This window comes from Hyla sarda, chromosome 6 (genome assembly GCF_029499605.1).
Source record: "Hyla sarda isolate aHylSar1 chromosome 6, aHylSar1.hap1, whole genome shotgun sequence".
Taxonomy (NCBI): Eukaryota; Metazoa; Chordata; class Amphibia; order Anura; family Hylidae; genus Hyla; species Hyla sarda.
Genome location: NC_079194.1, coordinates 289,692,657 through 289,720,126, shown reverse-complemented (window position 1 = coordinate 289,720,126; position 27,470 = coordinate 289,692,657). Strand labels below are relative to the sequence as shown.

General features: G+C 45.4%; 1 protein-coding gene across 4 annotated transcripts in view; it reads left to right on the top strand.

The window, feature by feature from the left end:
• Positions 1-27,470, top strand: part of CAPRIN1 (cell cycle associated protein 1) — a 41,987-nt gene that overhangs the window by 6,140 nt on the left and 8,377 nt on the right. For 2 of the 4 annotated variants that reach the window (XM_056527680.1, XM_056527681.1), the window contains exons 3-17: positions 10,086-10,148; positions 12,130-12,216; positions 14,264-14,502; positions 16,325-16,407; positions 17,197-17,334; positions 17,616-17,668; positions 18,674-18,757; positions 19,129-19,287; positions 19,774-19,882; positions 19,997-20,049; positions 24,266-24,376; positions 24,463-24,612; positions 24,788-24,862; positions 25,983-26,130; positions 26,587-26,778. In XM_056527680.1, coding sequence (XP_056383655.1) covers positions 10,086-10,148; positions 12,130-12,216; positions 14,264-14,502; positions 16,325-16,407; positions 17,197-17,334; positions 17,616-17,668; positions 18,674-18,757; positions 19,129-19,287; positions 19,774-19,882; positions 19,997-20,049; positions 24,266-24,376; positions 24,463-24,612; positions 24,788-24,862; positions 25,983-26,130; positions 26,587-26,778 — 1,744 coding nt within the window. The remainder of the gene's footprint in view (positions 1-10,085; positions 10,149-12,129; positions 12,217-14,263; positions 14,503-16,324; positions 16,408-17,196; positions 17,335-17,615; positions 17,669-18,673; positions 18,758-19,128; positions 19,288-19,773; positions 19,883-19,996; positions 20,050-24,265; positions 24,377-24,462; positions 24,613-24,787; positions 24,863-25,982; positions 26,131-26,586; positions 26,779-27,470) is intronic. The other 2 variants (XM_056527682.1, XM_056527683.1) reach the window with 1 other exon arrangement.

Genomic DNA, 27,470 nt, shown 5'->3' with positions numbered 1-27,470 from the left:
AGTGGAATCTTCCAAGTACAGCAGTCTCTCTCCAGGCCAATAATGTAATCTTATTGTCAAGTGCTGCTTCGATTCTAACCGCCTGGGAAATGGGCATTCCTATATATTTTTTATTATTTTTTCTGCATTATGTAGTGCACTTTTGCCAATCGCCCACGATGGCACCCTTGTATTGGTGTGTGCCGTAATGGGCACAACAAAATACAATTACCGGTAAGAGTAATTTCATGTGTTTGCTGTATTTACTGCTGCTTTATATATATGTGTGTGTGTGGATATATATTTTATTTCAGACCACTATTTTATTTACTTTATTTTTTTTTTTTTTTATTAAGATTATACATGTATATGTCTCCATTCTAAAAAGTTTTTTTTTTTGTTTTTTTTTTTTCTTCTGCCCTTCTGTAGATGGGGACCATACGCTACTGCAGTGTTTCCCCCAACCAGGGTGCCTCCAGGTGTTGCAAGACTACAACTCCCAGCATGCCCGGACAGCCAAAGGCTGTCCGGGCATGCTGGGAGTTGTAGTCTTGCAACACCTGGAGGCACCCTGGTTGGGGAAACAATGCGCTACTGGTTCTTGATTGAAAAGATAAACTTTGACGCTTCCGCTTGTTTGATTTTAGAAATTTAAAAATCCCATCGTGCCGTGATGGCTTAATCTTGCAGAGCCATAGGAGATCCAGTAACGTGGCTGTAATATGAAGCCCATAATACAGTGTATAGTTGGCCTTATGTGAAGTCTTTACTAGGTTGTAGATTGAGGGTGCGGAGCCTGGGCATCTTGCAGCTGCCCGAATTCTTCTAAAGCAATCTGACGATCTATCCATTAGTTTCTACTTACTAAATATACAGCCCCTCCCTATTAAGCTTTTTTTTTTTTTTTTTTTTTTTCTCCTCCTCTCTCCAGTGTGTTTCCAGCTGTTGTAAAACTGTCCAGGCATGCTGGGAGTTGTAGTTTAGCATCAGCTGGAGGCACACTAGTTGAGAAAACACTGTTTTTTTTTATTTTTCTCACAATGGTCATCAACCAGGTAATCCCAATTGTACTCGGGTCATGCTGGGATTTGTAGTTGGAGCCTAGTTATATGTAAGATCTGATACCTGTGCCTTGGGTTTACCACAATCACATGCTGCCAGCTTGGTGGTAGGGGGGGGGGGGGGGGGTTTATTGCAGAAGGTGCTAATTACCCCCCCCAGTGGTATCTCCTATTAACTTATACTGGATTTAATGTCTTGCTGGAGTCAACATGGGCCTTGCTGGAGTCAACAGGCCATACCATGTGAGCAGCTTTAACCCCCCCACCCCCACCCCCTGCTATGAGTAGAGCAAAGTGACACCAGGACAGACGGGTTCAGCGCAGTGTTTGCAGATGATGGTTTCTGTCCTCATTTGGTCATGAATGTGACCTCGATTGTCTGCGCTGCTGCCAGGCCCCTAATAAGTGGTTAATAGGGTCAACCAACAAGTTCACGTCTTGATTCAACTTTTGAAGCTAAAACTCGGGAGTTAATACAGATAAGTAGACTGGTTTTTGCTGTGGGCGTATTCGCACCTACAGGATCTGCTGCAGGTATCTATGTAACGTAATGAGCACATCGTCTAATCTGCAGCAGATCCTGTACGTGTGACTGTAGCCTTAAGTGGCTTTTAAAAAGTAAACATGTATGGGCAGCCTCTTAGGGTGTGTTCACATTAAGGCTTTTATTAAATGCACTGTCTGAAGCCAAAGCCAGGAGTGGATCCCAGATGGATCCCCTCAGGATAAACTGCCCTGTGTATGTACATGAGGAGCTCCACATTTTTATTTTATTTATATTTTTTTTTTTTTTTTTTGGGCAATTATAGACTTTGTATGGCAGGTTTCTACTCTGCAGGCTTTATCTATAATTTGAAGTTGTCCCAGAGCGAGTGGGCAGAGCTTTCTTTCTCCCCCCCCCCCCCCCATATCCATAGACTGCTATTGCTTGTCTTGCTGACACAGGACTAGTATGAGCTGCCAGAGGGGAGTGTAAATGGAAACATTTGATAAGAGTAGGAAAAAAGCATTTGTCTAATAAAATATATTACAAAGTATATTTGCTTGTGTGATGGGGGCTGATGGCATTAACCCCTTGTATTCGTGATGCCAGGACGTGGTTTAGCCTATAACCACCCGTAGGTATACCGCTGGATCCTGGGCTAGGCACAGGGGCAATAAAGACTCAGATGCCAAATTACAGACAACGGAAGCTTTACTGAGGGTAGACAGATGGTAAAGTCTATACAGTTCAGCCGGGGCCCAAGGAGGTGACCAGTGATGCAGAGACCTTAAGGGCTTACTGGGACTTGAAGTAGGACTGGACAATTGAATGCAGACCACATTGACTTGACACATGACTGGGACTGACCTGACTCATAACGCTGTGACTTTATCTTACATGACTTGATGGTGGCTGCAGGACTGGACTTTGAGGTCTCCAACACTCTGGACACACACACTAGACAAGACTGCACTGGACCTCTGCAGGAAGAGAGAGAGAAGCTCCACCCAGGGCTTATATGGGGGAGACCAGCAGGGAGCTCATAGGTCACTCTTGGGATCACCTGGTCACTGGTGCCTCCTGGGTAACAATCACATGAGACAATACACTGTAGAACATATGTTCAAGGGGCCCTGAGGACACTGAAGGAGGCTGCCTGACAGGACAGCAAGGATACCTGGTAACATCTCCCGTACTGGGCCACCACACTTGTACTATTGATCTATGCAAAGTCTGTTTTGTCATCAGGTGGTCCTTGGTGGTGTAGTACCCACTATTGGTTTCGATTTCGCTATACCTGACAGATATCAACCCACCCCATAAAGACTCGGGCTGTATGAAAAATCCCCCCTTTAATCACTTAACTTGAGTCAAAAACTGCATTTAACCGGAATATGTGTAAACACAGCTGTAGGATCCTATTCAGACTGTGACATAGATGTATTGGAGTCTTGCTGGCCAGTAACCTCTCCAACCAGGGAGCCTCCAGCTGTTGCAAAACTACAACTCCCAGCATGCCCGGACAGCCTTGGGCTGTCCGGGCATGCTGGGGGTTGTAGTTTTGCACCCTGCTTGGGGGAAACCCTGTTCCACAAATTTACTAAAATCTTGACTAGTGGAAGCCACGATTGGTAGCGGTGGGGGTGTTTTTATTTTTTATTTTTTTATATACACAGCATATACCAGTGTTTCCCAACCATTGTGCATCCAGCTGTTAAAAAAACTACAACTCCCAGAATGCCCGAACAATCTGGGAGTTGAAGTTGTGCAACAGCTGGAGGCACGATGGTTAGGGAAAACCCTGGCCTATACTGTAGGCTTGAGTCCATCCTTATTCCAGGTTTTAAGTAGGAATGACATGAACTCCTCAATGACCCTGCTGTCTGCTGGGAGTTGTAGTGCCACTCCTATGTTGCATAAATTAATCTGATTATAGAATATGCTTTAGGCCCCTTTCACACTACAGGTATCATCCTGCTTTTTTTTTACTGCCATTATTATACAATAATAGATGATAACTGATGACCATCACCCGTTATTTTTAATGTGTGTTTTTGTTTTTCTTAAAAAACAAAACAAAAAAAACTGATGTTCATTTGTTACCAGTTACATCAGTTTTTTATTTATTTTTTTTAATCAGATTTTTAACCCTTTTTTGTAAAGCTATACTGAGCATGCTCAGTCCAAAAAAAGATGGTAAAAAAAGACCATAACTGATAAGGCCCCTTTCACATTGCCGGTGTACGCCGTCAAACCCCCTCTTTTGTTTTTTATTTTTGCATTTTGCCAGGCGTAATTCTGCAGGCGCATACCAACAAACAGGTCCAGATGGACCCCATCGTATTCAATATCAGCCGTTATTTTGGAGAGAGAAGCCTGAGAAAGGCTGTCCGAGAGAGGATTTTTATTTTCTCGATCCTAAAATAATGGACTTCAGGCTGCCGGAGACAGCCGGTAGTGTGAACGTAGCCTAACGGATGTTTTTTTTGTTTTTTTTATTATGGTTTAACATCCAGTTCAAGAAAGCAACTAGGGTTTAAGACTGGAACCTGCTGTGTGTTTTTAAATGTTTATTTATTTATTTTTTTTGCACCAAATGTCTGTATCTTGATGCTTTTCCTATGTAGGACTGGAAGATGTTGGGAGTTGTCCTCCAAACAGCAGCTCAGCATAATTGGCAATAGATATTAAATGCGGGGGGGGGGGGGGGGGGTCCGGCTTTCTATTGGGTGCTGTAACTCCCATCGTGCAGCTTTATTTATTTATTTATTTATTTTTTTTGTGTTTGGGTTTAACATCCAGTTCAAGAAAGCAACTGGGGTTTAAGACTGGAACCTGCTGTGTTTTTAAAAATTAAAATTTATTTTCTTATTTTTTTTTTTTTTAACCAAATGTCTGTACCTCGATGCTCTTCTGTGTAGGACTGGAAAATGTTGGGAGTTATCCTCCTGCATAGTTGGCAATATATTGGCTTTCTATTGGAATCGCAGTTGGGTGCTGTGGCTGCAAAACTACAACTCCCATCGTGCCCTGACAGCCTTCGGCTGTCAGGGCACGATGGGAGTTGTAGTTTCGCAGGCTGTGGAGACAATGCCCTGGGAGTTCTATAGAACGTTCCGGTTTGAATGTTTGGTTTTAGTTGATCGCGACCGTTATAAATGGATACAATGTAACCGCCGGGCACGTGATCGTCTCTCCAGCATGTCCAGGCTCACTGCGGCCTCCAGGGCCTTGCTGGGAGTTGTAGTCTTACGAGTGAGGTATAATGGAGCCGCACGTGTCTGCTCTGCACCCCGGCAGGACGCGGAGCCGCCGCCGCCGCCCCGTCTGTTCCACCGGAGCCGCGTGTGACCGGAAGTGTACCGGTACCGCTCACCCGCCTCTCTCAGGGTTTTCGGCCCTTTGTGTCGGGGCAGCTCCCGGGGCGCCGCACATGGACTAGGCCGCAGATAAACATGGCGGCTCCCAGTGTGAGGCGGGGAGGGGGAGGGCTGTCTGCTGCACTGCCTCATTGTATCCGGGGCCTACAGAACAGGCATGGAAACTACAACTCCCAGCAAGACTACTTCTACCACAGAGGTGTATGGAGGCGGCAGGCTCTTCTATATACAGAAATTATGGGGGAGATTTATCCGAACTTGTGCAGTTGCCCATAACAACCAATCAGATCACTTCTTTCATTTTTCACATGCCTCTTTAAAAATGAAAGAAGTGAGCTGATTGGTTGCCATGGGCAACTGCACCACTCTTCCTCTGCACAGGTTTTGCTAAATCTCCCCCAAAGTGTTTTTAGAAGTTCCCCCCCATGTCCATAGAAATGAATTGCAGCAAATATTAACCCCTTAAGGACCGAGCATTTTCTGTTTTTGCAGTTTCTTTTTTTTTTTTCCTTTTTTTTTTTTTTTTTTTTTTTTTTTTAATTTAATTTTTTTTTTTTTAAATTGTAAGGGTACGTTCAGACGTATTTTACATGTGCCTGCTTGGAGCCGCAACACACCACTACGTGCAGACACACTGAAGTGATGTGCGAGTAGCCGCGCATTCGCGGTGTACTCGCGCACATCGCTGCTAGGCCGAGAGCTGCCGCGATGTGCGAGTATACTTGCGCTCGCACATCGCAGTGTGTCTGCTCGTGGCGGCGTATTGCCGCTCCGAGCAGACATATGTAAAGGCGGCTTACAGAGGTCCTTCAGAGGTGGATCTGCAGAAAAATACGGGTGGAAAATCCGCTCGTCTGACCATACCCAAACCCTTTCAATTTTACACCTAAAAAGCCATATTAGGGCTTATTTTTTTGCACCACCAATTCTACTTTATAATGACATCAGACATTTTACTCAAAAACTATGGCGAAACAAAAAAAATCATTTGTGCGACAAAATTGAAGAGAAAACACCATTTTTATTTTTGGGGGCTTCCGTTTCTACGCAGTACATTTTTCGGTAAAAATCAGACCTTTTTATCTTTATTCTGTAGGTCGATACGATTAAAATGATTCCCTACTTGTATAGGTTTGATTTTAGTCGTACTTCTGGAAAAAATCATAACTACATGCACAGAAATTAATACTTTTAAAATTGTCCTTCTGACCCCTGTAATTTTTTTTTTTTTTTCCGTGTATGGGGTGGTATGAGGGCTAATCTTTTGCGCCGTGATCGGAAGTTTAATGGTACCATTTTATGTATGGATCAGACTTTTTATTCATTTTTTATTTTTTTTTTTCATGAGAAAAAATGACCAAAAATACGCTATTTTGGACTTAGGAAGTTTTTTGCGCCTATCCCATTGACCGTGCAGTTTAATTAAGGATATTTTTTTATAGTTCGGACATTTACGCACGCAGCGATACCACTAATGTTTATTATGGTTACATATATTTTATATGGAATTTGGGGAAAACGGCCAATTTTAAACTTTTTAATAAGGGGGTTATTTGTTATAATTAACTTTAACCCCTTCACGACGAGCAACGTACACGTACGGTGCCGCGAAGTGTCACTTGGCGACGTACATGTATGTCACGGGAGCGCCGCATCACCGGTAGCAGTGATCGGGCCGGGATGACTGCGATGGGCGCAAATCGCAGGTCAATTCAGACCTGCAATCTGCACGATTCCTGGTCATACGGTGCCACCCCTCCTATCCCTGCTATTGGTCAGCCGGAGCGACCATAGCAGACTGGGGCAGGGGGGGGGGGGGTTAAAGTTCGGTTTCCCCGCTTTGCCCACCTATCGGTGTCCGGGCAAAACGGGGGAACTGTCCAGGGACCGCCGCCGAAGGTCCCTTACCTGGATCCCGGAGCGCGATCCTCCATGCGGGGATACCCCACGTGCGGCGGCAGCAGCAATTCATCAGGGTCCTGCCAGGTGAGTTGTTGCCTAGCAACATCCGGAGGGCCACAGTTTACAGTGGTCTCAAAACCGTGGCCCTCCAGATGTTGCAAAACTGCAACTCCCAGCATGCCCAGACAGCTGTTTGCTGTGTGGGCATCCTGGGACTTGTAGTTTTGCAACATCTGGAGGGCCACAGTTTAGAGACCACTGGACAGTGACTTACAACCTGAACCCCTCTAAATCTTGCAAGACTACAACTCCCAGCATTCAGGAACAGCGTAAGGCTGTCTTGGCATGCTGGGAGTTGTACTTTTGTGCCTCCAGCCATTGCATAACTACATCTCCCAGCATGCCCTTCCGCAATCGGTACATGCTGGGAGTTGTAGTTTTGCAACAGCTGGAGGCACACTGGTTGGAAAATACTGAGTTAGGTCAGTGTGCCTCCAGCTGTTGCAAAACTACAACTCCCAGCATGCATGGTCTGTCAGTGCATGCTGGGAGTTGTAGTTTTGACCCTCTCCTCCCATGTGAATGTACAGGCTACATTCACACTGGCGGCAGATTACAGTGAGTTCCCCGCTTCAAGTTTGAGCTGCGGCAAATTTTCCACCGCAGCTCAAACTCCTAGCGGGAGACTCAGTGTAATCCGCCGTCAGTGTTAATGTAGCCTAAAAACACTACACTACACTAACACAAAATAAAGAGTGAAACACTACATATACACACGTACACTGCCCCCCCCCTTCCCCAATAAAAATGAAAAACTTATTGTACGGCAGTGTTTCTAAGATGGAGCCTCCAGCTGTTGCAAAACAAAAACTCGCAAAAACACAGCAATTGACTGTCCGAGCATGCTGGGAGTTCTACAACAGCTGGAGGCACCCTGTTTGGGAATCACTGGCATAGAATACCCCTATGTCCACTCATGTCTCTAATGCAGGCCTCAAATGCGAATGGCGCTCTCATTTTGGAGCCCTGTTGTATTTCAAGGAAACATTTTAGGGCCACATATGGGATATCGCCCGTACTCGGGAGAAATTGCCTAACAAATTTTGGGGGGCTTTTTCTCCTTTTACCCCTTATGATAATGAATAGTTGGGGTCTACACCAGCTTTAGTGTAAAAAAATAAACATTTTTACACGCTGGTGTTGCCCTAGACTTTTCATTTTCACAAGAGGTAAAAGGGGGAAAAACGTCCCCCCAAAATTTGTAACTCAATTTCTACAGAGTACGGAGAACCCCATATGTGGGCGCAAAGTGCTCTGGGGGTGCACAACAGGGCACAAAAGGGAGAGTGCACCATGTACATTCGAGGTGATTTTGCACAGGGGTGGCTGATTGTTACAGCGGTTCTGACAAACGGAAAAAAAAACACACCCACATGTGACCCCATTTTGGAAACTACACCCCTCACGGAATGTAATAAGGGGTGCAGTGAGAATTTACCCCCCACTGGTGTCTGACAGATCTTTGGAACAGTGGTCCGTGAAAATGAAAAATTTTGCACAGCCCACTGTTCCAAAGATCTGTCAGACACCAGTGGGGGGTATATGCTCACTCATTGCATCCTGTGAGAGGTCTAGGTTTTTTTTTTTTGCTGTCCTGGCACCATAGGGGCTTCCTAAATGCGACATGCCCCCCACCCCGAGCAAAATTTGCTCTCAAAAAGCCAAATATGACTCCTTCTCTTCTGAGCATTGTAGTTGGCCCGCGGTGCACTTCAGGTCCACTTATGGGGTACCTCCATACTCAGAAGAGATGGGGTTACAAATTTTTTTTAATGTGAAATTTGGGGGAAACCCACATTTTTGTGAATTTTTTTTTAATTTAAAATTTTTTTTTTTTTTTTTTTTTTTTTTTTTTTGATATGCAAAAGTCGTTAAACACCTGTGGGGTATTAAGGCTCACTTTATTCCTTGTTACGTTCCTCAAGGGGTCTAGTTTCCAAAATTTTATGCCATGTGCGCTTTTTTTTTTTTTTTCCTTTTTTGCTGTTCTGGCACCATAGGGGCTTCCTAAATGTGACATGCCCCCCAAAAACCATTTCAGAAAAACGTACTCTCCAAAATCCCCTTGTCGATTCTGAGCCCTCTACTGCGCCCGCCGAACAATTTACATAGACATATGAGGTATGTGCTTACTCGAGAGAAATTGGGCTACAAAAACAAATATAAATTTTCTCCTTTTACCCCTTGTAAAAATTAAAAAATTGGGTCTACAAGAACATGCGAGTGTAAAAAATGAAGATTTTGAATTTTCTCCTTCACTTTGCTGCTATTCCTGTGAAACACCTAAAGGATTAAAACACTTACTGAATGTCATTTTGAATACTTTGGGGGGTGTAGTTTTTATAATGGGGTCTTTTATGGGGTATTTCTAATATGGAGACCCTTCAAATTCACTTCAAACCTGAACTGGTCCCGGAAAAATAGTGAGTTTGAAAATTTTGTGAAAAATTTGAAAATTGCTGCTGAACTTTGAAGCCCTCTGGTGTCTTCCAAAAGTAAAAACTTGTCAATTTTATGATGAAAATATAAAGTAGACATATTGTATATGTGAATCCCCCCACAAATTATTTGGAATATCCATTTTCCTTACAAGCAGAGAGCTTCAAAGTTAGAAAAATGCAAAATTTTAAAAATTTTCATCAAATCTTGTGATTTTTCACCAAGAAAGGATGTAAGTTACCACAAAAATTTACCAATAACATAAAGTAGAATATGTCACGAAAAAACTTTCTCAGAATAAGTAAAAGCATCCCAGAGTTATTAATGTTTAAAGTGACAGTGGTCAGAATTGCAAAAAAGGGCTTTGTCCTAGAGGTGAAATTGGGCTGCGTCCTTAAGGGGTTAAAGGGGTACTCCGCTGCTCAGCGTTTGGAACAAACTGTTTTGAACGCTGGAGCTCATGACATCGTAGCCCTGCCCCCTCATGATGTCATGTCCTGCCCCCTCAATGCAAGTCTATGGGAGGGGGCGTGACGGTTGTCACGCCCCCTCCCATAGACTTGCATTGAGGGGGCTTGGCATGACATAATGAGGGGCGGGGATATGACATCACGAGCTCCAGTTTTCGAAACAGTTTGTTCCAAACGCTGAGCAGTGGAGTACCCCTTGAAAGCACCCATGCTTTCTATTAGGGCTTAACCTGCCTGGACACAGCTATATCCTATGCAATCACTAAAATCTAAACTGCAGCCCCCCTTAAATGTGTATATTGTCTTGCAGGGCAAATTGGACGACTACCAGGACCGAATGAATAAAGGAGAGCGACTGAATCAGGACCAACTGGTAATTACGAAGGACCAACCTTTCTACTTTCACCATACACTGGAAAGTAAAATTTGCTAACGCAGTTTAAGAACATCTTCACACAGCGGAATGTCCACGCGGAGTTCTGAAAAATAATTCCACAGCAGCAGAGTACTATTGATTTTTCAATGGGATTCTGCTGCACTGTGCAAAAAGCACAATTTCCTTGCCAGATGTTTCCTCCGTAGAGATCATGATTCTATTTGTATAACCCAGACCTCCCACTTAGTATGTTAACGGGGATCTACACTGCTCAAAAAAATAAAATAAAGGGAACACTTAAACAACACAATGTAACTCCAAGTCACTGACACTTCTGTGAAATCCCACTGTCCACTCAGGAAGAACACTGATTGACAATCAATTTCACATGAAACAGACAACAGGTGGAAATTATAGGCAATTAGCAAGACAGTCCCAATAAAGGAGTGGCTTTGCAGGTGGTGACCACAGACCACTTCTCAGTTCCTATGCTTCCTGGCTGATGTTTTGGTCACTTTTGAATGCTGGCGGTACTTTCACTCTAGTGGTAGCATGAGACGGAGTCTACAACCCACACAAATGGCTCAGGTAGTGCAGCTAATCCAGGATGGCACATCAATGCGAGCTGTGGCAAGAAGGTTTGCTGTGTCTGTCAGCGTAGTGTCCAGAGCATGGAGGCGCTACCAGGAGACAGGCCAGTACATCAGGAGACGTGGAGGAGGCCGTAGGAGGGCAACAACCCAGCAGCAGGACCGCTGCCTCCACCTTTGTGCAAGGAGGAGCAGGAGGAGCACTGCCAGAGCCCTGCAAAATGACCTCCAGCAGGGCACAAATGTGCATGTGTCCACTCAAATGGTCAGAAACAGTCTCAATGAGGGTGGTATGAGGGCCTGATGTCCACAGGTGGGGGTTATGCTTACAGCCCAACACCGTGCAGGACTTTTGCTATTTGCCAGAGAACACCAAGATTGGCAAATTCGCCACTGGCACCCTGTGCTCTTAACAGATTAAAGCAGGTTTACACTGAGCTTGTGACAGTCTGGAGACGCCGTGGAGAACGTTCTGCTGCCTGCAACATCCTCCAGCATGACCGGTTTGGAGGTGGGTCAGTAATTGTGTGGGCTGGCATTCCTTTGCCCTTCATGTGTTTGCCTGAGGTAGCCTGACTGCCATTAGGTACCGAGATGAGACCCTGGGTTCCGCCTAATGCTAGACCTCATGTGGCTGGAGTGTGTCAGCAGTTCCTGCAAGAGGAAGGCATTTATGCTATGGACTGGCCGCCCGTTCCCCAGACCTGAATCTGATTGAGCACATCTGGGACATCATGTCTCGCTCCATCCACCAACGCCACGTTGCACCACAGACTGTCCAGGAGTTGTCGGATGCTTTAGTCCAGGTCTGGGAGGACATGCCTCTGGAGATGCCACCTCATCAGGATCATGCCCAGGCGTTGTAGGGAGGTCATACGGGCACGTGGAGGCCACACACACTACTGAGCCTCATTTGGACTTGTTTTAAGGACATTACATAAAGTTGGATCAGCCTGTATTGTGGTTTTCCACTGTGATTTTGAGTGTGACTCCATATCCAGACCTCCATGGGTTGATACATTTGATTTCCATTGATAATGTTTGTGAGATTTTGTTGTCAGCGCATTCAACTATGTAAAGACGAAAGTATTTCATACGATTAGTTCATTCAGATCTAGGATGTGTTATCTTAGTGTTCCCTTTATTTATTTTTGAGCAGTGTATTTGAGGAACACATTTTGTGGTGTTCCTATCTTAGGTGGTATTGGTCACGTGTCTTGCATTCAGCAAAGTTAATTTTATTCTGCCAATGTAATGAGGTATTTAAACAGTTTACTTATAAAAAAAAAAAAAAAAAAGTAACAATCTAGGTGAAACTTCAGCACCCTTGGCTCCAATGACACCTCACAATGTTCATGTAACGTTTTTTTTTACCTTATCTCCTTTAGGATGCGGTGGCGAAATACCAAGAGGTTGTAACAAACATGGAATTTGCTCGTGAGCTTCAAAGAAGTTTCATGGCTTTGGGGCAAGATGTAAGTAGTCTCCTATTGTTACTGTCAGTGTCCAAGTTCCTTTTGGGTATCTTGGCTCACTAGAGCTTGAAATCCAGAGAAAGTGTAAATCTGTAAGCTTCCTACAATGTATCCATATAAAATGAGAACTGTTTGGCAGAACAAATAAACAAAGACAAACTCCATTTTAAGTCTATATAGCCCAACTGGAAGACAATCGCATCCAGCCCCCATCTTTATCGGGGTGGGGGAGAGAGGTTAGTTTGGGTCACGCTATTTAAACTTTGGACACATTTCTGTGACATGGCAAAAGTGATCACTATTTTTTTTTTTTTTTTTTTTTTTGGCTGTCACTTTAAAGGGTTACTCCACTGCTCAGCGTTAGGAACAAACTGTTATGAATGCTGGAGCAGACACTGGGAGCTCGTGACATCATAGTCCTGCCCCTCATGTCACGCCCCACCCCCTCAATGCAAGTCTATGGGAGGGGGTGTGACAGCAGTCACGCCCCCTCCCATAGACTTTCATTGAAGGTGTGGGGGTGATGCCATGAGGGGGCGGGACTATGACATCACAAGCTTCCGGGTCCAGCGTTTTGGAATAGTTTGTTCCAAATGCTGAGCAGTGGAGTACCCCTTTAAAGCCATGTTCACACGACTGAATGGGCAGAAAAAAACCTGCTTAGAAATCCTGTTGCAGCAGAGTCCCATGGCATTCTGCAGCACCCCACACACAGCAGAATATTAATGGCTGAAATCCTGATTACAGCCTCTGATGAAAGAACTGACATGTCCATTCTTTCAGTGGAATTAACTCTGATGGAGACTGCACTTTTTTGAGCCATCCTTGTTGCTGGTATGTTCCAGATGGTGCTTACGATGTGCAGAATGTCCGCTTATTAAGCAAAATTTCCATTTGTACACTTTCCATGACTGTGTGGTGTATCCACTTACTGTGCCTACATCAACACAAATGGCACTACAATCATGGACAGGAAATCCTTTTTAATACAAATGTACTTAGATGAAGGCTGTAACGCTCCTCCTCGGCCATATGACTGGTGGCATGGATGGTCCTGTAGGACTTTAATCTCTCATTCTGGGTAAGTGCATAGGACTTACTTGTAGGAAGCTGAATGTGATGCAGATATTGTCTAGCTGCCTCTTCTGCCACCTCTGGTCTTAAAAAATTAATAAGGGTAGGGAGAGGGATGTGCATTAGAGTACTGCAGCCATAGATATGGGGACCATGAAGTGCCACTGCTCTGTCTGGCTAATGCTTGTGTAGTCTACCTCACGAAGTGGTCGAAAAACAAGCTCCCTCCATTCAGCTGCGGGGCCTCCTGCATGGGGAGAGCGGGGGCCCTGTACAAGAGACTGCGGAGGGTCCCAGCATTCAGACCCCCTGTGATCACACTTATCCCCTATCCTGCAGATAGGAGATAAGTTGTGTAAGGCTGCAGTACTCCTTTTTAAAGTGGGTACTCCAGCCCCAAGACATCTTATCCCCTATCCAGATGTCTGATTGTGGGGGTCCCGCCGCTGGGCCCCCCGCAATCTAGCATGCAGCAACCACCTGTAAACACTGCAGGAAGCACTGGAGGCTCCAAGTCTTACTCCGTCCCAGTGGTCGGGAGGCATATCATGTCACTACTCCGCCCCGTGTCTCGTTACGCCCCCTCCCATAGGCTTGCATTGAGTGGGCGGGGTGTGACGTCACACGGGGGCGGTGTTGTGACGTCACAATATTCCGTGGTTGGGAGGCATAACACTGAGAGCCTCCAGTGCTTACAGGTGGGTGCTGCATGCTAGATTGCAGGGGTCCCCAGCGGTGGGACCCCCACGATCAGACATCTTATGCCCTATCCTTTGTATAGGGGAGAAGATGTCTTGGGGCTGGAGTACCCCTTTTAATGGCTGCCCAGTGGTGAATCAGCACTTTGCCTGAATACTATTAAAGCTATTGGGCCATATTTTCTTTTTGCCAATTCTTTTAGTCTGAATAACTTTATTCTGACGTGTCTGGCTCTAAAGTCCATTCTAACTCGTGAAACTGTCGCCCATTTCAGATTCAGAAAACAATCAAAAAGACTGCTCGTCGTGAGCAGCTCATGCGTGAAGAAGCGGAACAGAAACGGTTAAGAACAGTGCTAGAGCTCCAGTTCATCTTGGATAAGCTTGGAGACGAGGAAGTCCGCAATGACTTGAAGCAAGGTTTAAATGGCGTCCCTGTGTTGTCTGAAGAAGAACTTTCTGTATTGGACGAGTTTTACAAACTGGTTGAACCTGATCGGGACCCAACTGTAAGGTGAAATATAGACCAAATGCTTCACTATTTCCTTTGTTTATATTTAAAAAAAGGCTGAACAAGTTGGTTAAACTTTGACAAGACTAATTATATAAAATAAGACTTAGTCAGAATGTGTTTATTTCAGAAGGGACAAGTCTATGCCAATAGACTGGATGTCTATGTCCTGGTCTAATCTAAATGCAAATTGAAAAGCTAGATAAGGGCTCAGTCCACCAATGAACGCTTCACAATCAGAGATCACCAATAATACACCTACACCCTAGGTGAAAAAAATTGAAAAGGCAAAAACATAAAACTGGCTCAAAGTTCAGATATATGTAAATAGAATAAATCACAAATGTACAGTATGTCCATCTAATCTGTGAGCCCCAATTTTATGGTTGACTTTTGAATTTTAACCTAAGAATACACAACTTTGGCAGTGGAATATAGCCAAAAAGTTTGGGTACTTTCCATGGAAGTCTGTCTCCCTTGCTGGCACAACAAAGTTCGCTTCTCCCTGCTCATTCCAGTGTTCAATTGTGCTAATTTTTATTTATTTTTGACACTTTTTTTATATTTATCAAAGCAGTCTATGTCCCGCATCAATAGACCAAATTTATCATAAGGCGCACGGCTCTTGATAAAGTCTGTGCACAGACTTCGAGATCTATGCTTTAGACTGTATTTAAACCTGCTCTAACATGGTCTGACATTTCGGCGTACTTTCAGCCCATGCGACTTGTCGACGAGAAGTTGATTTTGATAACTTCAGCACCAATGCATTTTTCAATGTTCATGTTCTAAACCCTCATGAGCAAAAGTTGCACACATTTAGACACTGACTTTCTGTATGACAAATTTAGACCGGAAAAAACAGTCTAAATCCTTTGATAAATATCCCCCTTAGTGTCTTAAGTAAGAACCCATTGGACCACCTTCATTATTCAGCATCATGGCTTGTTCATTGAGCTGTATGTTACTCTTTATATACAGCAATCATTTTTTTTTTTTAATTTTTTTTTTTACCTCGGCTGTAAAGCTACATAATGCTGGTTAAGTGCTTATTTGCATGTGAAGGAGCTACTCATCCTGTTGGCTTCTTCTGGTTGTACAGTGGTCCCTCAACATACGATGGTAATTCGTTCCAAATGAACAATCGTTACTTGAATCCATCGTATGTTGAGGGATCCGTGCAATAGTAATATAGAAAGTTATACTCCCATGTTCCTGCCGCTCCGGAACGTCACCGCTGCTCTGAATCATCGTTGTCATTACGTTCCCGGGGTGTCCCAGCTGCTCCGGACCGTTACCGCTGGCCAGGATCATTGCTCTCCATCGTCATCGTGTCGCTACGCACGCCGCTCCTATTGGATGACGGCGATGTGATGACGACTGAGAGTGACGGCCATGCAGTGGAGCCCGAAGACAATGGTCCAGAGCGGCGGGGAAAGGTGAGTGACCCTCACGGACCACACGGGGCACCTTAAATGGCTGAAGCAGTCTGCGCTTCCAGATAGCAGTCTATGCAATGGCCCCGACATACAAAAGCATTGTATGGTGAAACTATATGCCGGGGCCATCTTAGGTCGGGGGATTACTGTACTCTGAATTAAATGAGGCTGATAGACTGGTGTAGTCTGTGGACAGCTCTGCTTAGGTCTCCAGTGACTCCTAGTATTCCAATGCCCTTCTAGTTATAGAAAACATTTTTATGTAAGATCTAAATGTAGTACTTAGTCTTGTACTAAAAAGGAGTTTTTGTTTTTGGTTTAGATTTCTTTGATATTCGAATACCCAATGAGGAAAATCTAATGTGTGACTCCCTTCTCTTCCCTAGGTTGAGTGAGCAGTATGACCAGGCTTCCATTCACCTGTGGGATGTCCTTGAAGGAAAAGACAAGTCTGTCTGTGGAACCACATGTAAGGCTTGTGTAAATCTGTATGCACAGAGCTGCTGCACGGTCCTCCGGATGGTCGGAGTGCTCAGTGTAGAACGCTGCTATTTGCAGTTGGGCTGCATTGCCTTTTCTGGCTCTTCCTTAGTCAGCAGTGACCTGGGCTCCATGCCAGTGTCTGCTCTCTCAGCAGTATTGTTGCTGATGCACACAGTGTCCCCTCTTTCTAGAAATCAGTTTGGAAGCTGGATGGTTAATGATGATTCTCAAAAACAAGAATGCCTTTTTAGAATATTCAATATTTTTTGTTAGATATGGCCTGTACATTGGATCTGTATCTCTGAAGTTAGTGGTGTGGGCATTAAGAGGTACTCCGCTGCTTATCCCCTATCCAAAGTATAGGGGATAAGATGTCTGATCGCTGAGGGTCACCGCTATCTCCCGGCGTTTTAAACAAACGCCGGGTTCCTGCGGCAGTGATTGTGACGTAACTCCACGCCCCCTCCATTCATGTCTATGGGAGAGGGCGTGTCGTTAGACACGCCCTCTCCCATAGACATGAATGGAGGGGGCGTGGAGTTGTCACAAGGGGCGTGGCAATCACGGCCTATAGCTTCAGAATGCAGGAGCACCAGAGTACGCCTTTAAATAATTCATCATGTCCTGTAGGAGTTTTTTTTGTAGGTACAGGAGAACCACAGGTCACTCACTGTATTAGGTGAAATTTCCACTTTAAATGATCATGTAAGAGGACTAGTGAGATTTTGAATCCCTTTGACATTTGGACTTTAAGACCTTGTCCTGCTTGTTCTAGATAAAGCCCTGCGTGAACTGCTGGATCGTATCCTTCAGAGCGGATATTTTGATAGCCCCCAGAATCACCAGAATGGGCTCTGCGAGGAGGAAGAAGCCCTTGCAGCGCCGCCTGCAGAAGAACAAGCGCCCGAGCTCGGTATTTTCCTACTGTCCTACTTAAAATACCTTGTAATAGCTGTGCAATATTTAATAAGCATAGATGACATCCTAAGCTGAGCTTATACCATATAGATAAGTGGAGTGAACTTATAGGAGGGCACTTAATAGAAGGGTGCATTTACACTTAAGCAGTTTTGAAGCGTTTATTGCTGCAATTATTGCAAATTTACTGCAGAAAAGACGCACCTAATGTTGAAGGAACAGTTGCTAGACCTTTCATTTTTTTTATTTCAAATTTTTTTTTTTTCTTCCTGCTAGAACCCGAACCCGTGGAGGAATATGCTGAGCCCACTGAAGTAGAGTCCACTGAGGTAAGGATTTTAATGTATTCCTCATCTGTATCTTGGACTGACTTGTGCTGATGCAGGTTCCACACTAAAGTGCTCCCAGCCTTGTCAGCATAAAGAATTACATGACTTGCTTACTTTACAACATTTGGACTAAAGCAAGTATTACTTGCAGTCATGGGACTTGAGGTAATATTTGCTGTAGCACTCGCCCTCCGTTACACCTTTTTTTTATAGGTCTGTTCACACATACAATGTCCTGTGCATAGTTAATGCTGCATATTTGAAGCAGTGTTCAATCATTTCGTTTACATTGAAATCTGCAGCTTTAAATATGCGCAGGATACTGTGCATTTGAATACACAGAGGTCTAGTTAACCCTGTGCCTTTAAAACGACAAATTCCTGCTCCCTTGGACCCCCCTCCAGTTTTACCTGATAACAGCTGCGACCCACAGGTATGAAGCGCAGTTAGCTCCTGTGTTTAATACCACAGAGTTCCAGCAGCCGGACCCTCACAATCAGACATTTTATCCCCTATCCTTTAGATAGGGGATAAGATGTCTTTGCAAGGATAACCTCTTTAAAGTTTGGCTCTGCAGATTAGAGGGAATCTGGGTGTTGTGGCCTTATGGCTGGTTAAAAATGTGTATTTGTATGTGAATTTCTCTTAAACTGGTGGCTACATACTTCATGTTTTGGCAGCACTTGTTGCCAAACGTGAGGTTTTTTATTTTATTTTTACAATAAACATGCATTGTGTGCATTTGTCTTTATAGGTGTAATCCCACACACAAGCCCTAGGTGCATTGTATGGCGCTGCATTACTGCCATAAGCTTACTTAGTAGGGAGTTTAAAAAAATAAATAAATTCAACAATAAGGCCTCACTCACATTTTTTTGAAGGACCTGTCTGATGCTTTCGGTTGTCATTATGGTTATTTCTTTGGAGATTAATTTTGCCTTTCATGTTCTTGCCACTTGTCTGTCTTTTTGATCTAACTTTTTATGCTTCCATTATCTCCTACAGTTTGTGAACAGACAGTTCATGACAGAAACCCAGTTCAGCAATGAGAAGGAACAGGTTGATGACTGGACAGTAGAAACTGTTGAAGTGAGTGACTGTGATAGAATTTCTCTTGCTTGGCATAGTGTTTGCCCTTCTCATAATTGCTAGAAAAGACATCCTAATCCCACATTTTGATTCAGCACCCCTTTTTTTGATTGCTTGCCCTTTGCAATCCTGTGTACATGGCACTAGTGGCTGATCTAGACTGAGGGTTTAAAATCACCAAAGGATTTTTATTGGTTTTAATTAAGGCTTGGGATAGCTCATCAGTAGGGGGATTGGTGGGGTCTGAATTCTGGCACTGCCAGCTAAGTGATGGGGCTGCAGCTCTTAGGTAAGTGGTTGGCCTAGTGGTTTGTCCATATTGAATACCCTGTCCTGGTGACTGACACTCTCTGTAACTTTGTTTTATATAGGTTGTGAACTCACTTCAGCAACAGCAGGCGGCATCCCCTCCCAATCCTGAGCCCCTTCAGCTAAATGCTATCCCTCAAGTTCAGCCTGATCCTATTGTCCGACGGCAGAGGGTTCAGGATCTGATGGCCCAAATGCAAGGTCCATACAATTTCATGCAGGTTAGTCAGGTTATTTTAAAAAGTGTGTGTGTATGTATGTATGTGTGTGTGTATATAGATATAGATGGAAATGTCCAGCACATTTTAGTGCAAAACGGAGCTGTTTATTGCAGAATATAACCTATAACAAGGACATGCTAGATATCAGTCATGCGTTTCAGACCTATAACCGGGCCTTAGTCATAGGCCCGGTTGTAGGGCCGAAAAGCGTCACTGTCTAGCATGTCCTTGTACCAAGGTTATATTCTGCAATAAACAGCTCCGTTCTGCACTAATTTGTGCTGCACATTTCCTTTTCTTTTGTCCATTAGCTACAGGCGTAGCCCATGCCGGTCAGAGCGCTGTGGGCTAGGGGAGTGAGCTGAGGACCTATCCACGCTTACTACTACATTAAAATATATAATGTGTGTGTAAAATTTATATATTTGTCTATTTTATAAAAAAAAAATTAAAATATTCACACCGTACATTAATAATACTTCATAGGACTCTATGTTGGACTTTGATAACCAACCAATTGACCCAGCCATTGTATCTGCACAACCTATGAATCCAGCTCAAAGCTTGGATCTGCCACAGATGGTTTGTCAGCCAGGTAACTTTTTTTTTTTTTTTTTTTTTTTTCCTCCCCTCTTCCCCCTTTTCTAAATGGACTCTCCAACTCTAAATATTTGTGCCAATTAACTAAACCTTTAACTTTTTATTGTAGTTCACTCTGAGCCCAGGCTATCTCAGCCCAGCCAAGGTCCAGATAGCACACAGGTGAGTTAGGATTTTGTTTCTAATTCTCGTTATGGCTTTAGAGTCTTGTCCACTATATCCTTACCCCAGTGTTTCCCAACCAGGGTGCCTCCAGATGTTGCTAAACTACAACTCCCAGCATGCCCGGACAGCCAGAGGCTGTCCGGGCATGCTGGGAGTTGCAGTTTTGAAACACCTGGAGGCGCCCTGGTTCGGAAGCATTGCCTTAACCTATTGAATTAAAAGAAATCCTAATCTAGGCTCCAGTGTTGTCACGTTTACAAAGCAGGTAGATAAAAAGGAGATTTTTGTTTACTTACCGTAAAATCTTTCTCGGAGGATCCATTGGGGGACACAGATCTTGGCTGTATGCTGCTGTCTCTAGGAGGTGTGACACTATGGTATTAAAAAAAAGTTGGCTCCTCCCAGCAGGATATACCTGCCTTCAGGCTAATCAGTATAAGTTCCAGAGCAATAGGAGACCAACAGGTCAAAGAAAACCCCCAAACTGTCCGAGAACCAGAAGAAAAAAACATAACTGAACACACCCTCGGACAGAGAACCAAAGGAAAATCCCAAAAAAGGACAGGAGCTGTGTCCCCCCAATGGATCCTTCGAGAGATTTTACGGTACGTAAACAAAAATATCATTTTCTCTATCGGCTCCATTGGGGGACACAGACAGTGGGACGTACCAAAGCCGTCCCTTGGGTGGGCAGATGAGTAATCAGGCAGACGGCTGATCCACTGCCGCCTGCAACACTTTACGCCCCAGACTAGCATTAGCCGATGCGAAAGTATGAACTCGGTAAAACCTTGAGAAAGTGTGCAAAGACGACCAGGTAGCCGCCTTGCAAATCTGCGAGGCCGAGGCTCTACTCTGGAGAGCCCAGGATGCCCCAACAGAACGGGTAGAATGAGCCACAACCCTGAAAGGAGGAATCTTCCCCTTACAGCGATAGGCTTCCGAAATGACAGACCGAATCCACTGAGAAATGGTGGCCTTGGAAGCAGGTTGTCCCTTGCGACGACCTTCCGTAAGGACGAAAAAGGAATCGCACTGACGAAACGAAGAAGTGATGGAGAGATAAGACCGAACAGCCCGAACTACATCCAGCTTGTGTAGTAAGCGCTCCTTAGGATGAGAAGCAGGACAAAAGGACAATGTCCTCATTGAGATAAAAGGCCGAGACCACCTTAGGCAAAAAGGAAGGATCTGTCCGGAAAACAACATTGTCCTGGTGGATCACCAGAAATGGAGAACGGCAGGAAAGAGCTGCCAATTCAGACACCCTACAGATGGAGGTGATGGCAACAAGAAACGTCGCTTTCCAAGAAAGGAGGCGGAGAGACGCCTCTCTAAGGGGCTCAAAGGGTGCACCCTGGAGGGCACTCAGAACCAAATTCAAGTCCCAAGGGAGAGAGGGTGACCGATAAGGAGGAACAGCGTGCGCCACTCCTTGAAGGAAGGTCCGGCCAGGGGCCGCTGGAAAAGAACAGCAAGGGCCTAAACCTGACCTTTAAGTGAACTGAGAGACAACCCCAACTGTAAAAAAGAGAGAAGACTGGGAACTGAGAAGGTTACCGGGGAAAAGTCCAGAGCTTCACACCAACGAAAATAAGACCGCCAAGTACGGTGGTAAATTCTTGCGGAGGAGGGCTTACGAGCCCGGAGCATGGTGTGAATGACTTGGGAAGAACCCGGGGGCCCTCAAAACCACTGTCTCAACCGCCATGCCGTCAAATGCAGCAACTGTAAATTGGGGTGGCAAAGAGGACCCTGAGAGAGCAGGTCCGGACGGAGCGGAAGGTGCAGTGGACCGTCCAGGAGCCCGACTAAGTCGGCGTACCATGACCTTCGGGGCCAATCTGGAGCTACCAGAATGACGGGGACATCCTCTGCTTCGAGCTTCCTCAGCTCCTGGGAAGTAGCGGAAGAGGGAACAGATAGGGTAGGGCAAACCCCGCCCAAGGAATCACTTGGGCGTCCATGGCCAGAGCCTGAGGGTCCTGGGACTTGGACACAAAAGGAATAATCTTCCGATTGTGCCGGGACATGAAGAGGTCCACATCCGGAATGCCCCAGAGGTTGCAGAGCTGTGCAAAGACCTCTAGATGTAGAGACCACTCGCCGGGGTTGGGTGAGGACTGACTGAGGAAGTAAGCTTCCCAGTTGAGCACTCCCGAAATGTGAATCGACGAAATGGCTGGAACCTTGCTTTCCGCCCAGGTGAGGATCTTGGTCACCTCGGCCATGGCTGCCGAGCTGCGAGTGCGCCCTGTCGTTTTATGTACGCCACGGCCGTGGCGTTGTCCGACTGAACGCAGACAGGACAGAACTGAAGACGGGACTCCCAATGAAGAAGACAAAGCAGAATCGCCCGTAATTCCAATATGTTTATCGGAAGAAGGGTCTCCGGGGGAGACCAGAGTCCCTGAACCTTTTGGAGACAGCATCCGCATTCCAAGCTTTAAGCCACATAGAGCGGCAGAGAGCCGCTAGGTGACCCACAGCAAAGGCAGAACGGGCTGACTGCATGGAAGCTGCGCACAGGAAGTCCCCAGCTTTAGAGCATTGGAGAGCCAGAGCAGCTAGATTCTCTGGGGGGGATCCTGCTAAGATATCCTGATGGAGCTTTTGGCACCACTCCGACAGAGCCTTGAACACCCATGTCGAGGCGAAGATGGGAAGAAAAGAGCCAGCTGCTTCAGAGGCAAACTTCGCTAAGGATTCTACCTTGTCCGAGGGATCCTTGAAGGCCAGAGGCAGTGTAGTCGCCTTAGAGAGCCGGGAGATTGTGTCACTAAGGTGGTTTCCCCCTCCCTCAGTGGATCCACCAGTCCTTGTCAAATGGATAACGTTCTTGAATAGTCTTGCTTCCCGGGAACCTCTTGTCTGTATGTTTCCATGCAGATTCCAGAATGTCGTCAGTCAGCATGAGAGCTGAACCTTTGAGGTGCTGGCTTAGCACGATGAAAGGATACTCCTGGAGTGACATCCGAAGATCGTGGGTCCTCGAAGTGAAAGATGTCTCTTATGGCTGTCACCAATGAGTTCACCATTTGCAATTGAGTCCGAGCGGTCCTCTGAGTCTGATGGGTATGCGGCTCTGGCGTGGCAGAGCGGCAACTCCAAGAACGTCGTCTGGAGGAGCGACGTTTGTGCCCAGATGACAGGGGCGGGACCCACAACGGGAACTCCCATGTCTATCTGAAGACTCAATTGAGGAGTCAGACGAGGCACCCCTAGTACGCTTGTGAGAGCGTGAAGTATGTGGAGACGAGGAGCGGGTCCCCTCAGAGGGAAGACCCCTTCAAGGCGAACACCACTTCCCAGGAGGCCTCAGCCACTGAACGGGTGACTTGGGACAAGTCAGCCATATACTGGGTCAGGGAAGAAACCCAGGCTGGAGGAGCAGCTGAACTCACCGGGACCGAAAGGGCATCAGGGGGTCTGGGGAGCAGTGGAGCAGGCAGGGCAAGTGGGCTCGGTAGAGCCAGGCATTTTGGTACTACAGTGCTTACAGACAAAATAAGTCACTGATGTTCCAGGTTTCTGTTTAGAGGGAGAAACGGCTCTGGGTACAGACATTATGAGCAAAAAAAGGCAGGAACTTTCTCACCCTAGTCTGTGTCCCCTGGCAGCTGCAGTCAGAACAGCTCCGTGCAGCTAGTGTGAGAAACGGGCCAGCCAATAGTAGGGGGGCGTGCATGTAGCAGAGGCACTAACTAATTGGCCCCACTCTGACTGAAAATCGCGCCCACGGGGGGGAGGGAGGGTGTTCGGGGGTGAACAGCGCATATACGGAATGTCTGTGCCCCCTTACTCGCAATGGGGAGACAGGGAACCGGAGTCCCTGAGTCCCCACCTGAAAAAAAGAAAAGGAATAAAAAACGAACGTCCCTATACTAGGAAGATAAAAAAATAAGAAGACCTGGTCTGGAGAATTCCAGACCATGTTCACCTCCTTCAGACACTAAGCTTAAACTGATTAGCTCAGAGCCTGAAGGCGGGTATATCCTGCTGGGAGGAGCAGACTTTTTTTTATTTTATTTTTTTTTATTACCATAGTGTCACACCTCCTAGAGACAGCAGCATACACCCACGGTCTGTGTCCCCCAATGGAGCCGATGGAGAAATGTTTTTATGCTTGATTATTGGTGTTTGAAACATGGTTGAGGCATTTAGGAAACTCTCTTTAAAAGAAATCCAATTGTGTCTACTTCCTTTTCTGAAGGTTACAATGGTATCTTCCACTAGTGAAGGCTATGCTGGCTCTGCACAGATGTACCAAACTCCTCATCCCACAGAACAGCGGTCCCAAAAGGATGCCATGGAACAAATCCAGGTAGCACATGGTTGTTCAGTAGCATCCAATGCTCTCCCACCATTTCTAAAGATCACTAAAACTAAACTTAAATATCTTGTTTACAGGCATCTTTAACCTTAAGTACAGATCCAACGCAGACTTCCTCGTCACTTCCTGCTGCTTCCCAACCTCAGGTGTTTCAGACTGGGTCCAACAAGCCTCTGCATAGCAGTGGTATCAATGTGAATGCTGCTCCATTCCAGTCCATGCAGACTGTAAGTTGATGACGAGCTAAGATGGGAGAGGGTTTGGTTTAAGCTGGCTACACTTAAATGGTACCTGTCATTGGTAATACAAATGTATAGATTAGCCTGTTTAAATTACATTTGCTAATATGCATAAAACATTTTGTAACTTTTGTGTTTTAATGTCTAAAACTTTGGCCACCAGGTGTTCCTGCCTGGAGTCCTGCTTTCAGATGGTCTCCTGCAGCAGCCTGCCATAGACAAAAGTCCTGAAATGCAGGTGTGGGACCTTAGCACTGTGTAGAGCAGTGTTTCCCAACCTGTGCCTCCAGCTGTTGTAAAACTACAACTCCCAGCATGCTGGGAGTTGTAGTTTTGCAACAGCTGGAGGCCCACTGGGAAACACTGGTGTAGAGCTAAATATTTCAGCTCCTTTTTCCTTTTTGAACTGAGCTAGACTGTAAAGTCATGATGCTTTCATTGCATTGTGCTGAATATTTCTGCTCCCTTTTGCAAGCTGCTGGGCAGAGCTGAAACTGTAGAGTTCAGTGCATGAGCTGAGGGAAGGGATATGTGGCCTCAGCCAATCACAGCTAATCTTACACTGAACTGCTCTGGGCTGTCAATGCATCTTTATGGGAGAGCTTGGATATACAGTGCCCACGTATCTCCATTTCTTCCATAGATATGCATGCAGGGGGTGTGTCAACCACCACTCCGTGCGGAGGTAAATACCTGCCAATGAGGAGAGCCTGGAAGGTGGGCAGGAGGGTCCCAGCGGTTAGTCACTCAGCAATCAAATAATTATCCCCTATCCTGTGGAAAGGCGACAAGAACTTTACAAGGGGTACTCCACTATAAAACTTAATCAATTTTATTTTGTCAACTGGTGCCAGAAAGTTAAATAGATTTGTAAATTACTACGATTAAAAAATCTTAATCCTTCCAGTACTTATCAGCTGCTGTATGATCCACAGGAAGTTCTTTTTTTGTTATTGAATTTCCCTTCTGTCTGGCCACAGTGCTCTCTGCTGACACCTCTGTCCATTTTAGGAACTGTCCAGAGCAGCATATATTTGCTATGGGGATTTGCTCCTGCTCTGGACAGTTGTTGACATGGACAGAGGTGTCAGCAGAGAGCACTGTGGCCAGACAGAAGGGAAATTCAATAACAAAAAAGAACTTCCTGTGGATCATAACCAGCTGATAAGTACTGGGTGAATTAAGATTTTTTTAAAAGATTTTTTTACCTTTCTGGCACCAAATCTCGTAACTTTTTATTTTTTTTTATTATCCTGTGGAGTACCCCTTTTTTAAATACCACAATTCCCCTTTAATGCTTCTACATCTTCTTTGTGTCTGAAACAACTGAGCATCATAGAAGTTTCTTGTTCTGTTAGGTATTTAATATGAATGCACCTGTCCCCCCTGTGAATGAAGCAGAAACGCTGAAACAGAACCAGTACCAAACCAGTTACAACCAATCTTTCCCTGGCCAGCCTCTTCAAGTGGAACAATCTGATCTTCAACAAGAGCAGCTACAAACAGGTAATGGCCCATGTAAAGTGTCGGCAAATGATGGGGCTGTGAAGGAATCCTATTGTTCTAATGGAAAGTTGCACTGTAAACAGGGGTAAAGTCTGGGGAAAGTGTGGGAACTCGCACAAGGTATCCACTCAAGGACTGGTCCTACTAATGGGAACAGTGTTTCTGCTGTGGAAAAAAATGTAGAAACTGTTTCCACATGTTCTGCAGGACTTGAGCCCTGACTTTATAACGGTATGTTTTGGCACATGTTATCATAGGTCCTTCCTACTGTGTAGAAGTAAAAGGGGTATCCCGGATGTGGACTACGCTTATTTTATGGGGTGAAGTGAGCAGCCTACAATCTGCAGATCCACAGCAGTGCCTTAGTGTGTTCTTCAGGTCCATTGAAGTTGCATTTAATAAACTTTGTCATCATCTATAAAGCGAGCACAGTGTGATTTCACTGCTTTCTTTTAGTGGTAAACCCTTACCATTCATCGGACCAGTCTCACCAAGCTTCTGCCGGGCATCAGCAGGCACAACAGCAAAATACCGGATTTCCTCGCAACAACCAACCCTTCTATAACAACCGAGGGATGCCCCGTGGTGGACAGCGTGGCAGTAGGGGCTTGATGAATGGTTACAGAGGGCCATCTAATGGCTTCAGAGGTAAATGTGAAGCCTCATGCAGTTTTTCCAAGCCAGTGTGCCTTCTGCTGTTGCTAAACTAACTCCAAGCATGCCAGGACAGTTTTTGGCTGTCTGGGCATGCTGGGAGTTGTAGTTTTGTAGATGGAGGCACACTAGCTGGTCTAAAGGCTATCTGCACCCTTGCATGCACTACTAAAATTTGCATGCAGAACCTGTAAGGGGAGTTTAGAACTTGCTAACTTACTGAAGATGGTCATCCGTCTTTTTCATAGCCTGTGGGATGATAGTACATAAAGCATATGATGCACCAGGCTTTGATTTAAAATGACAATAAACAACTGCTGAGTTGCCAGAATGTGACCCCCAACACCACCCCCCGCTCCCCCGATCTATGTGGGTGTAGCATGTTTGCTTCTGTATAAGCATATGTAATCCATTCTACCCACAGTTTAAAGTGGTTATTCAGATTTAGAAGAAGATACTGTATAAGACTACCCTTCCACCACGATACAGTACCTTAACATTTACCCCCCACACTAGGTAGCCAGCATAGTTCCCCCACAGACATACACTGTGTATATGGCTGAAGGCTGTAGGTCTGTGTACTGCCCCACTTCAGTTCTCCGACCACCGGTCCTCCGGTCCGGGGTCACGATCGATCTACTGCTATGGACTATAGGCCATAGCAGTAGGTCCCGGGATCGGAGGAG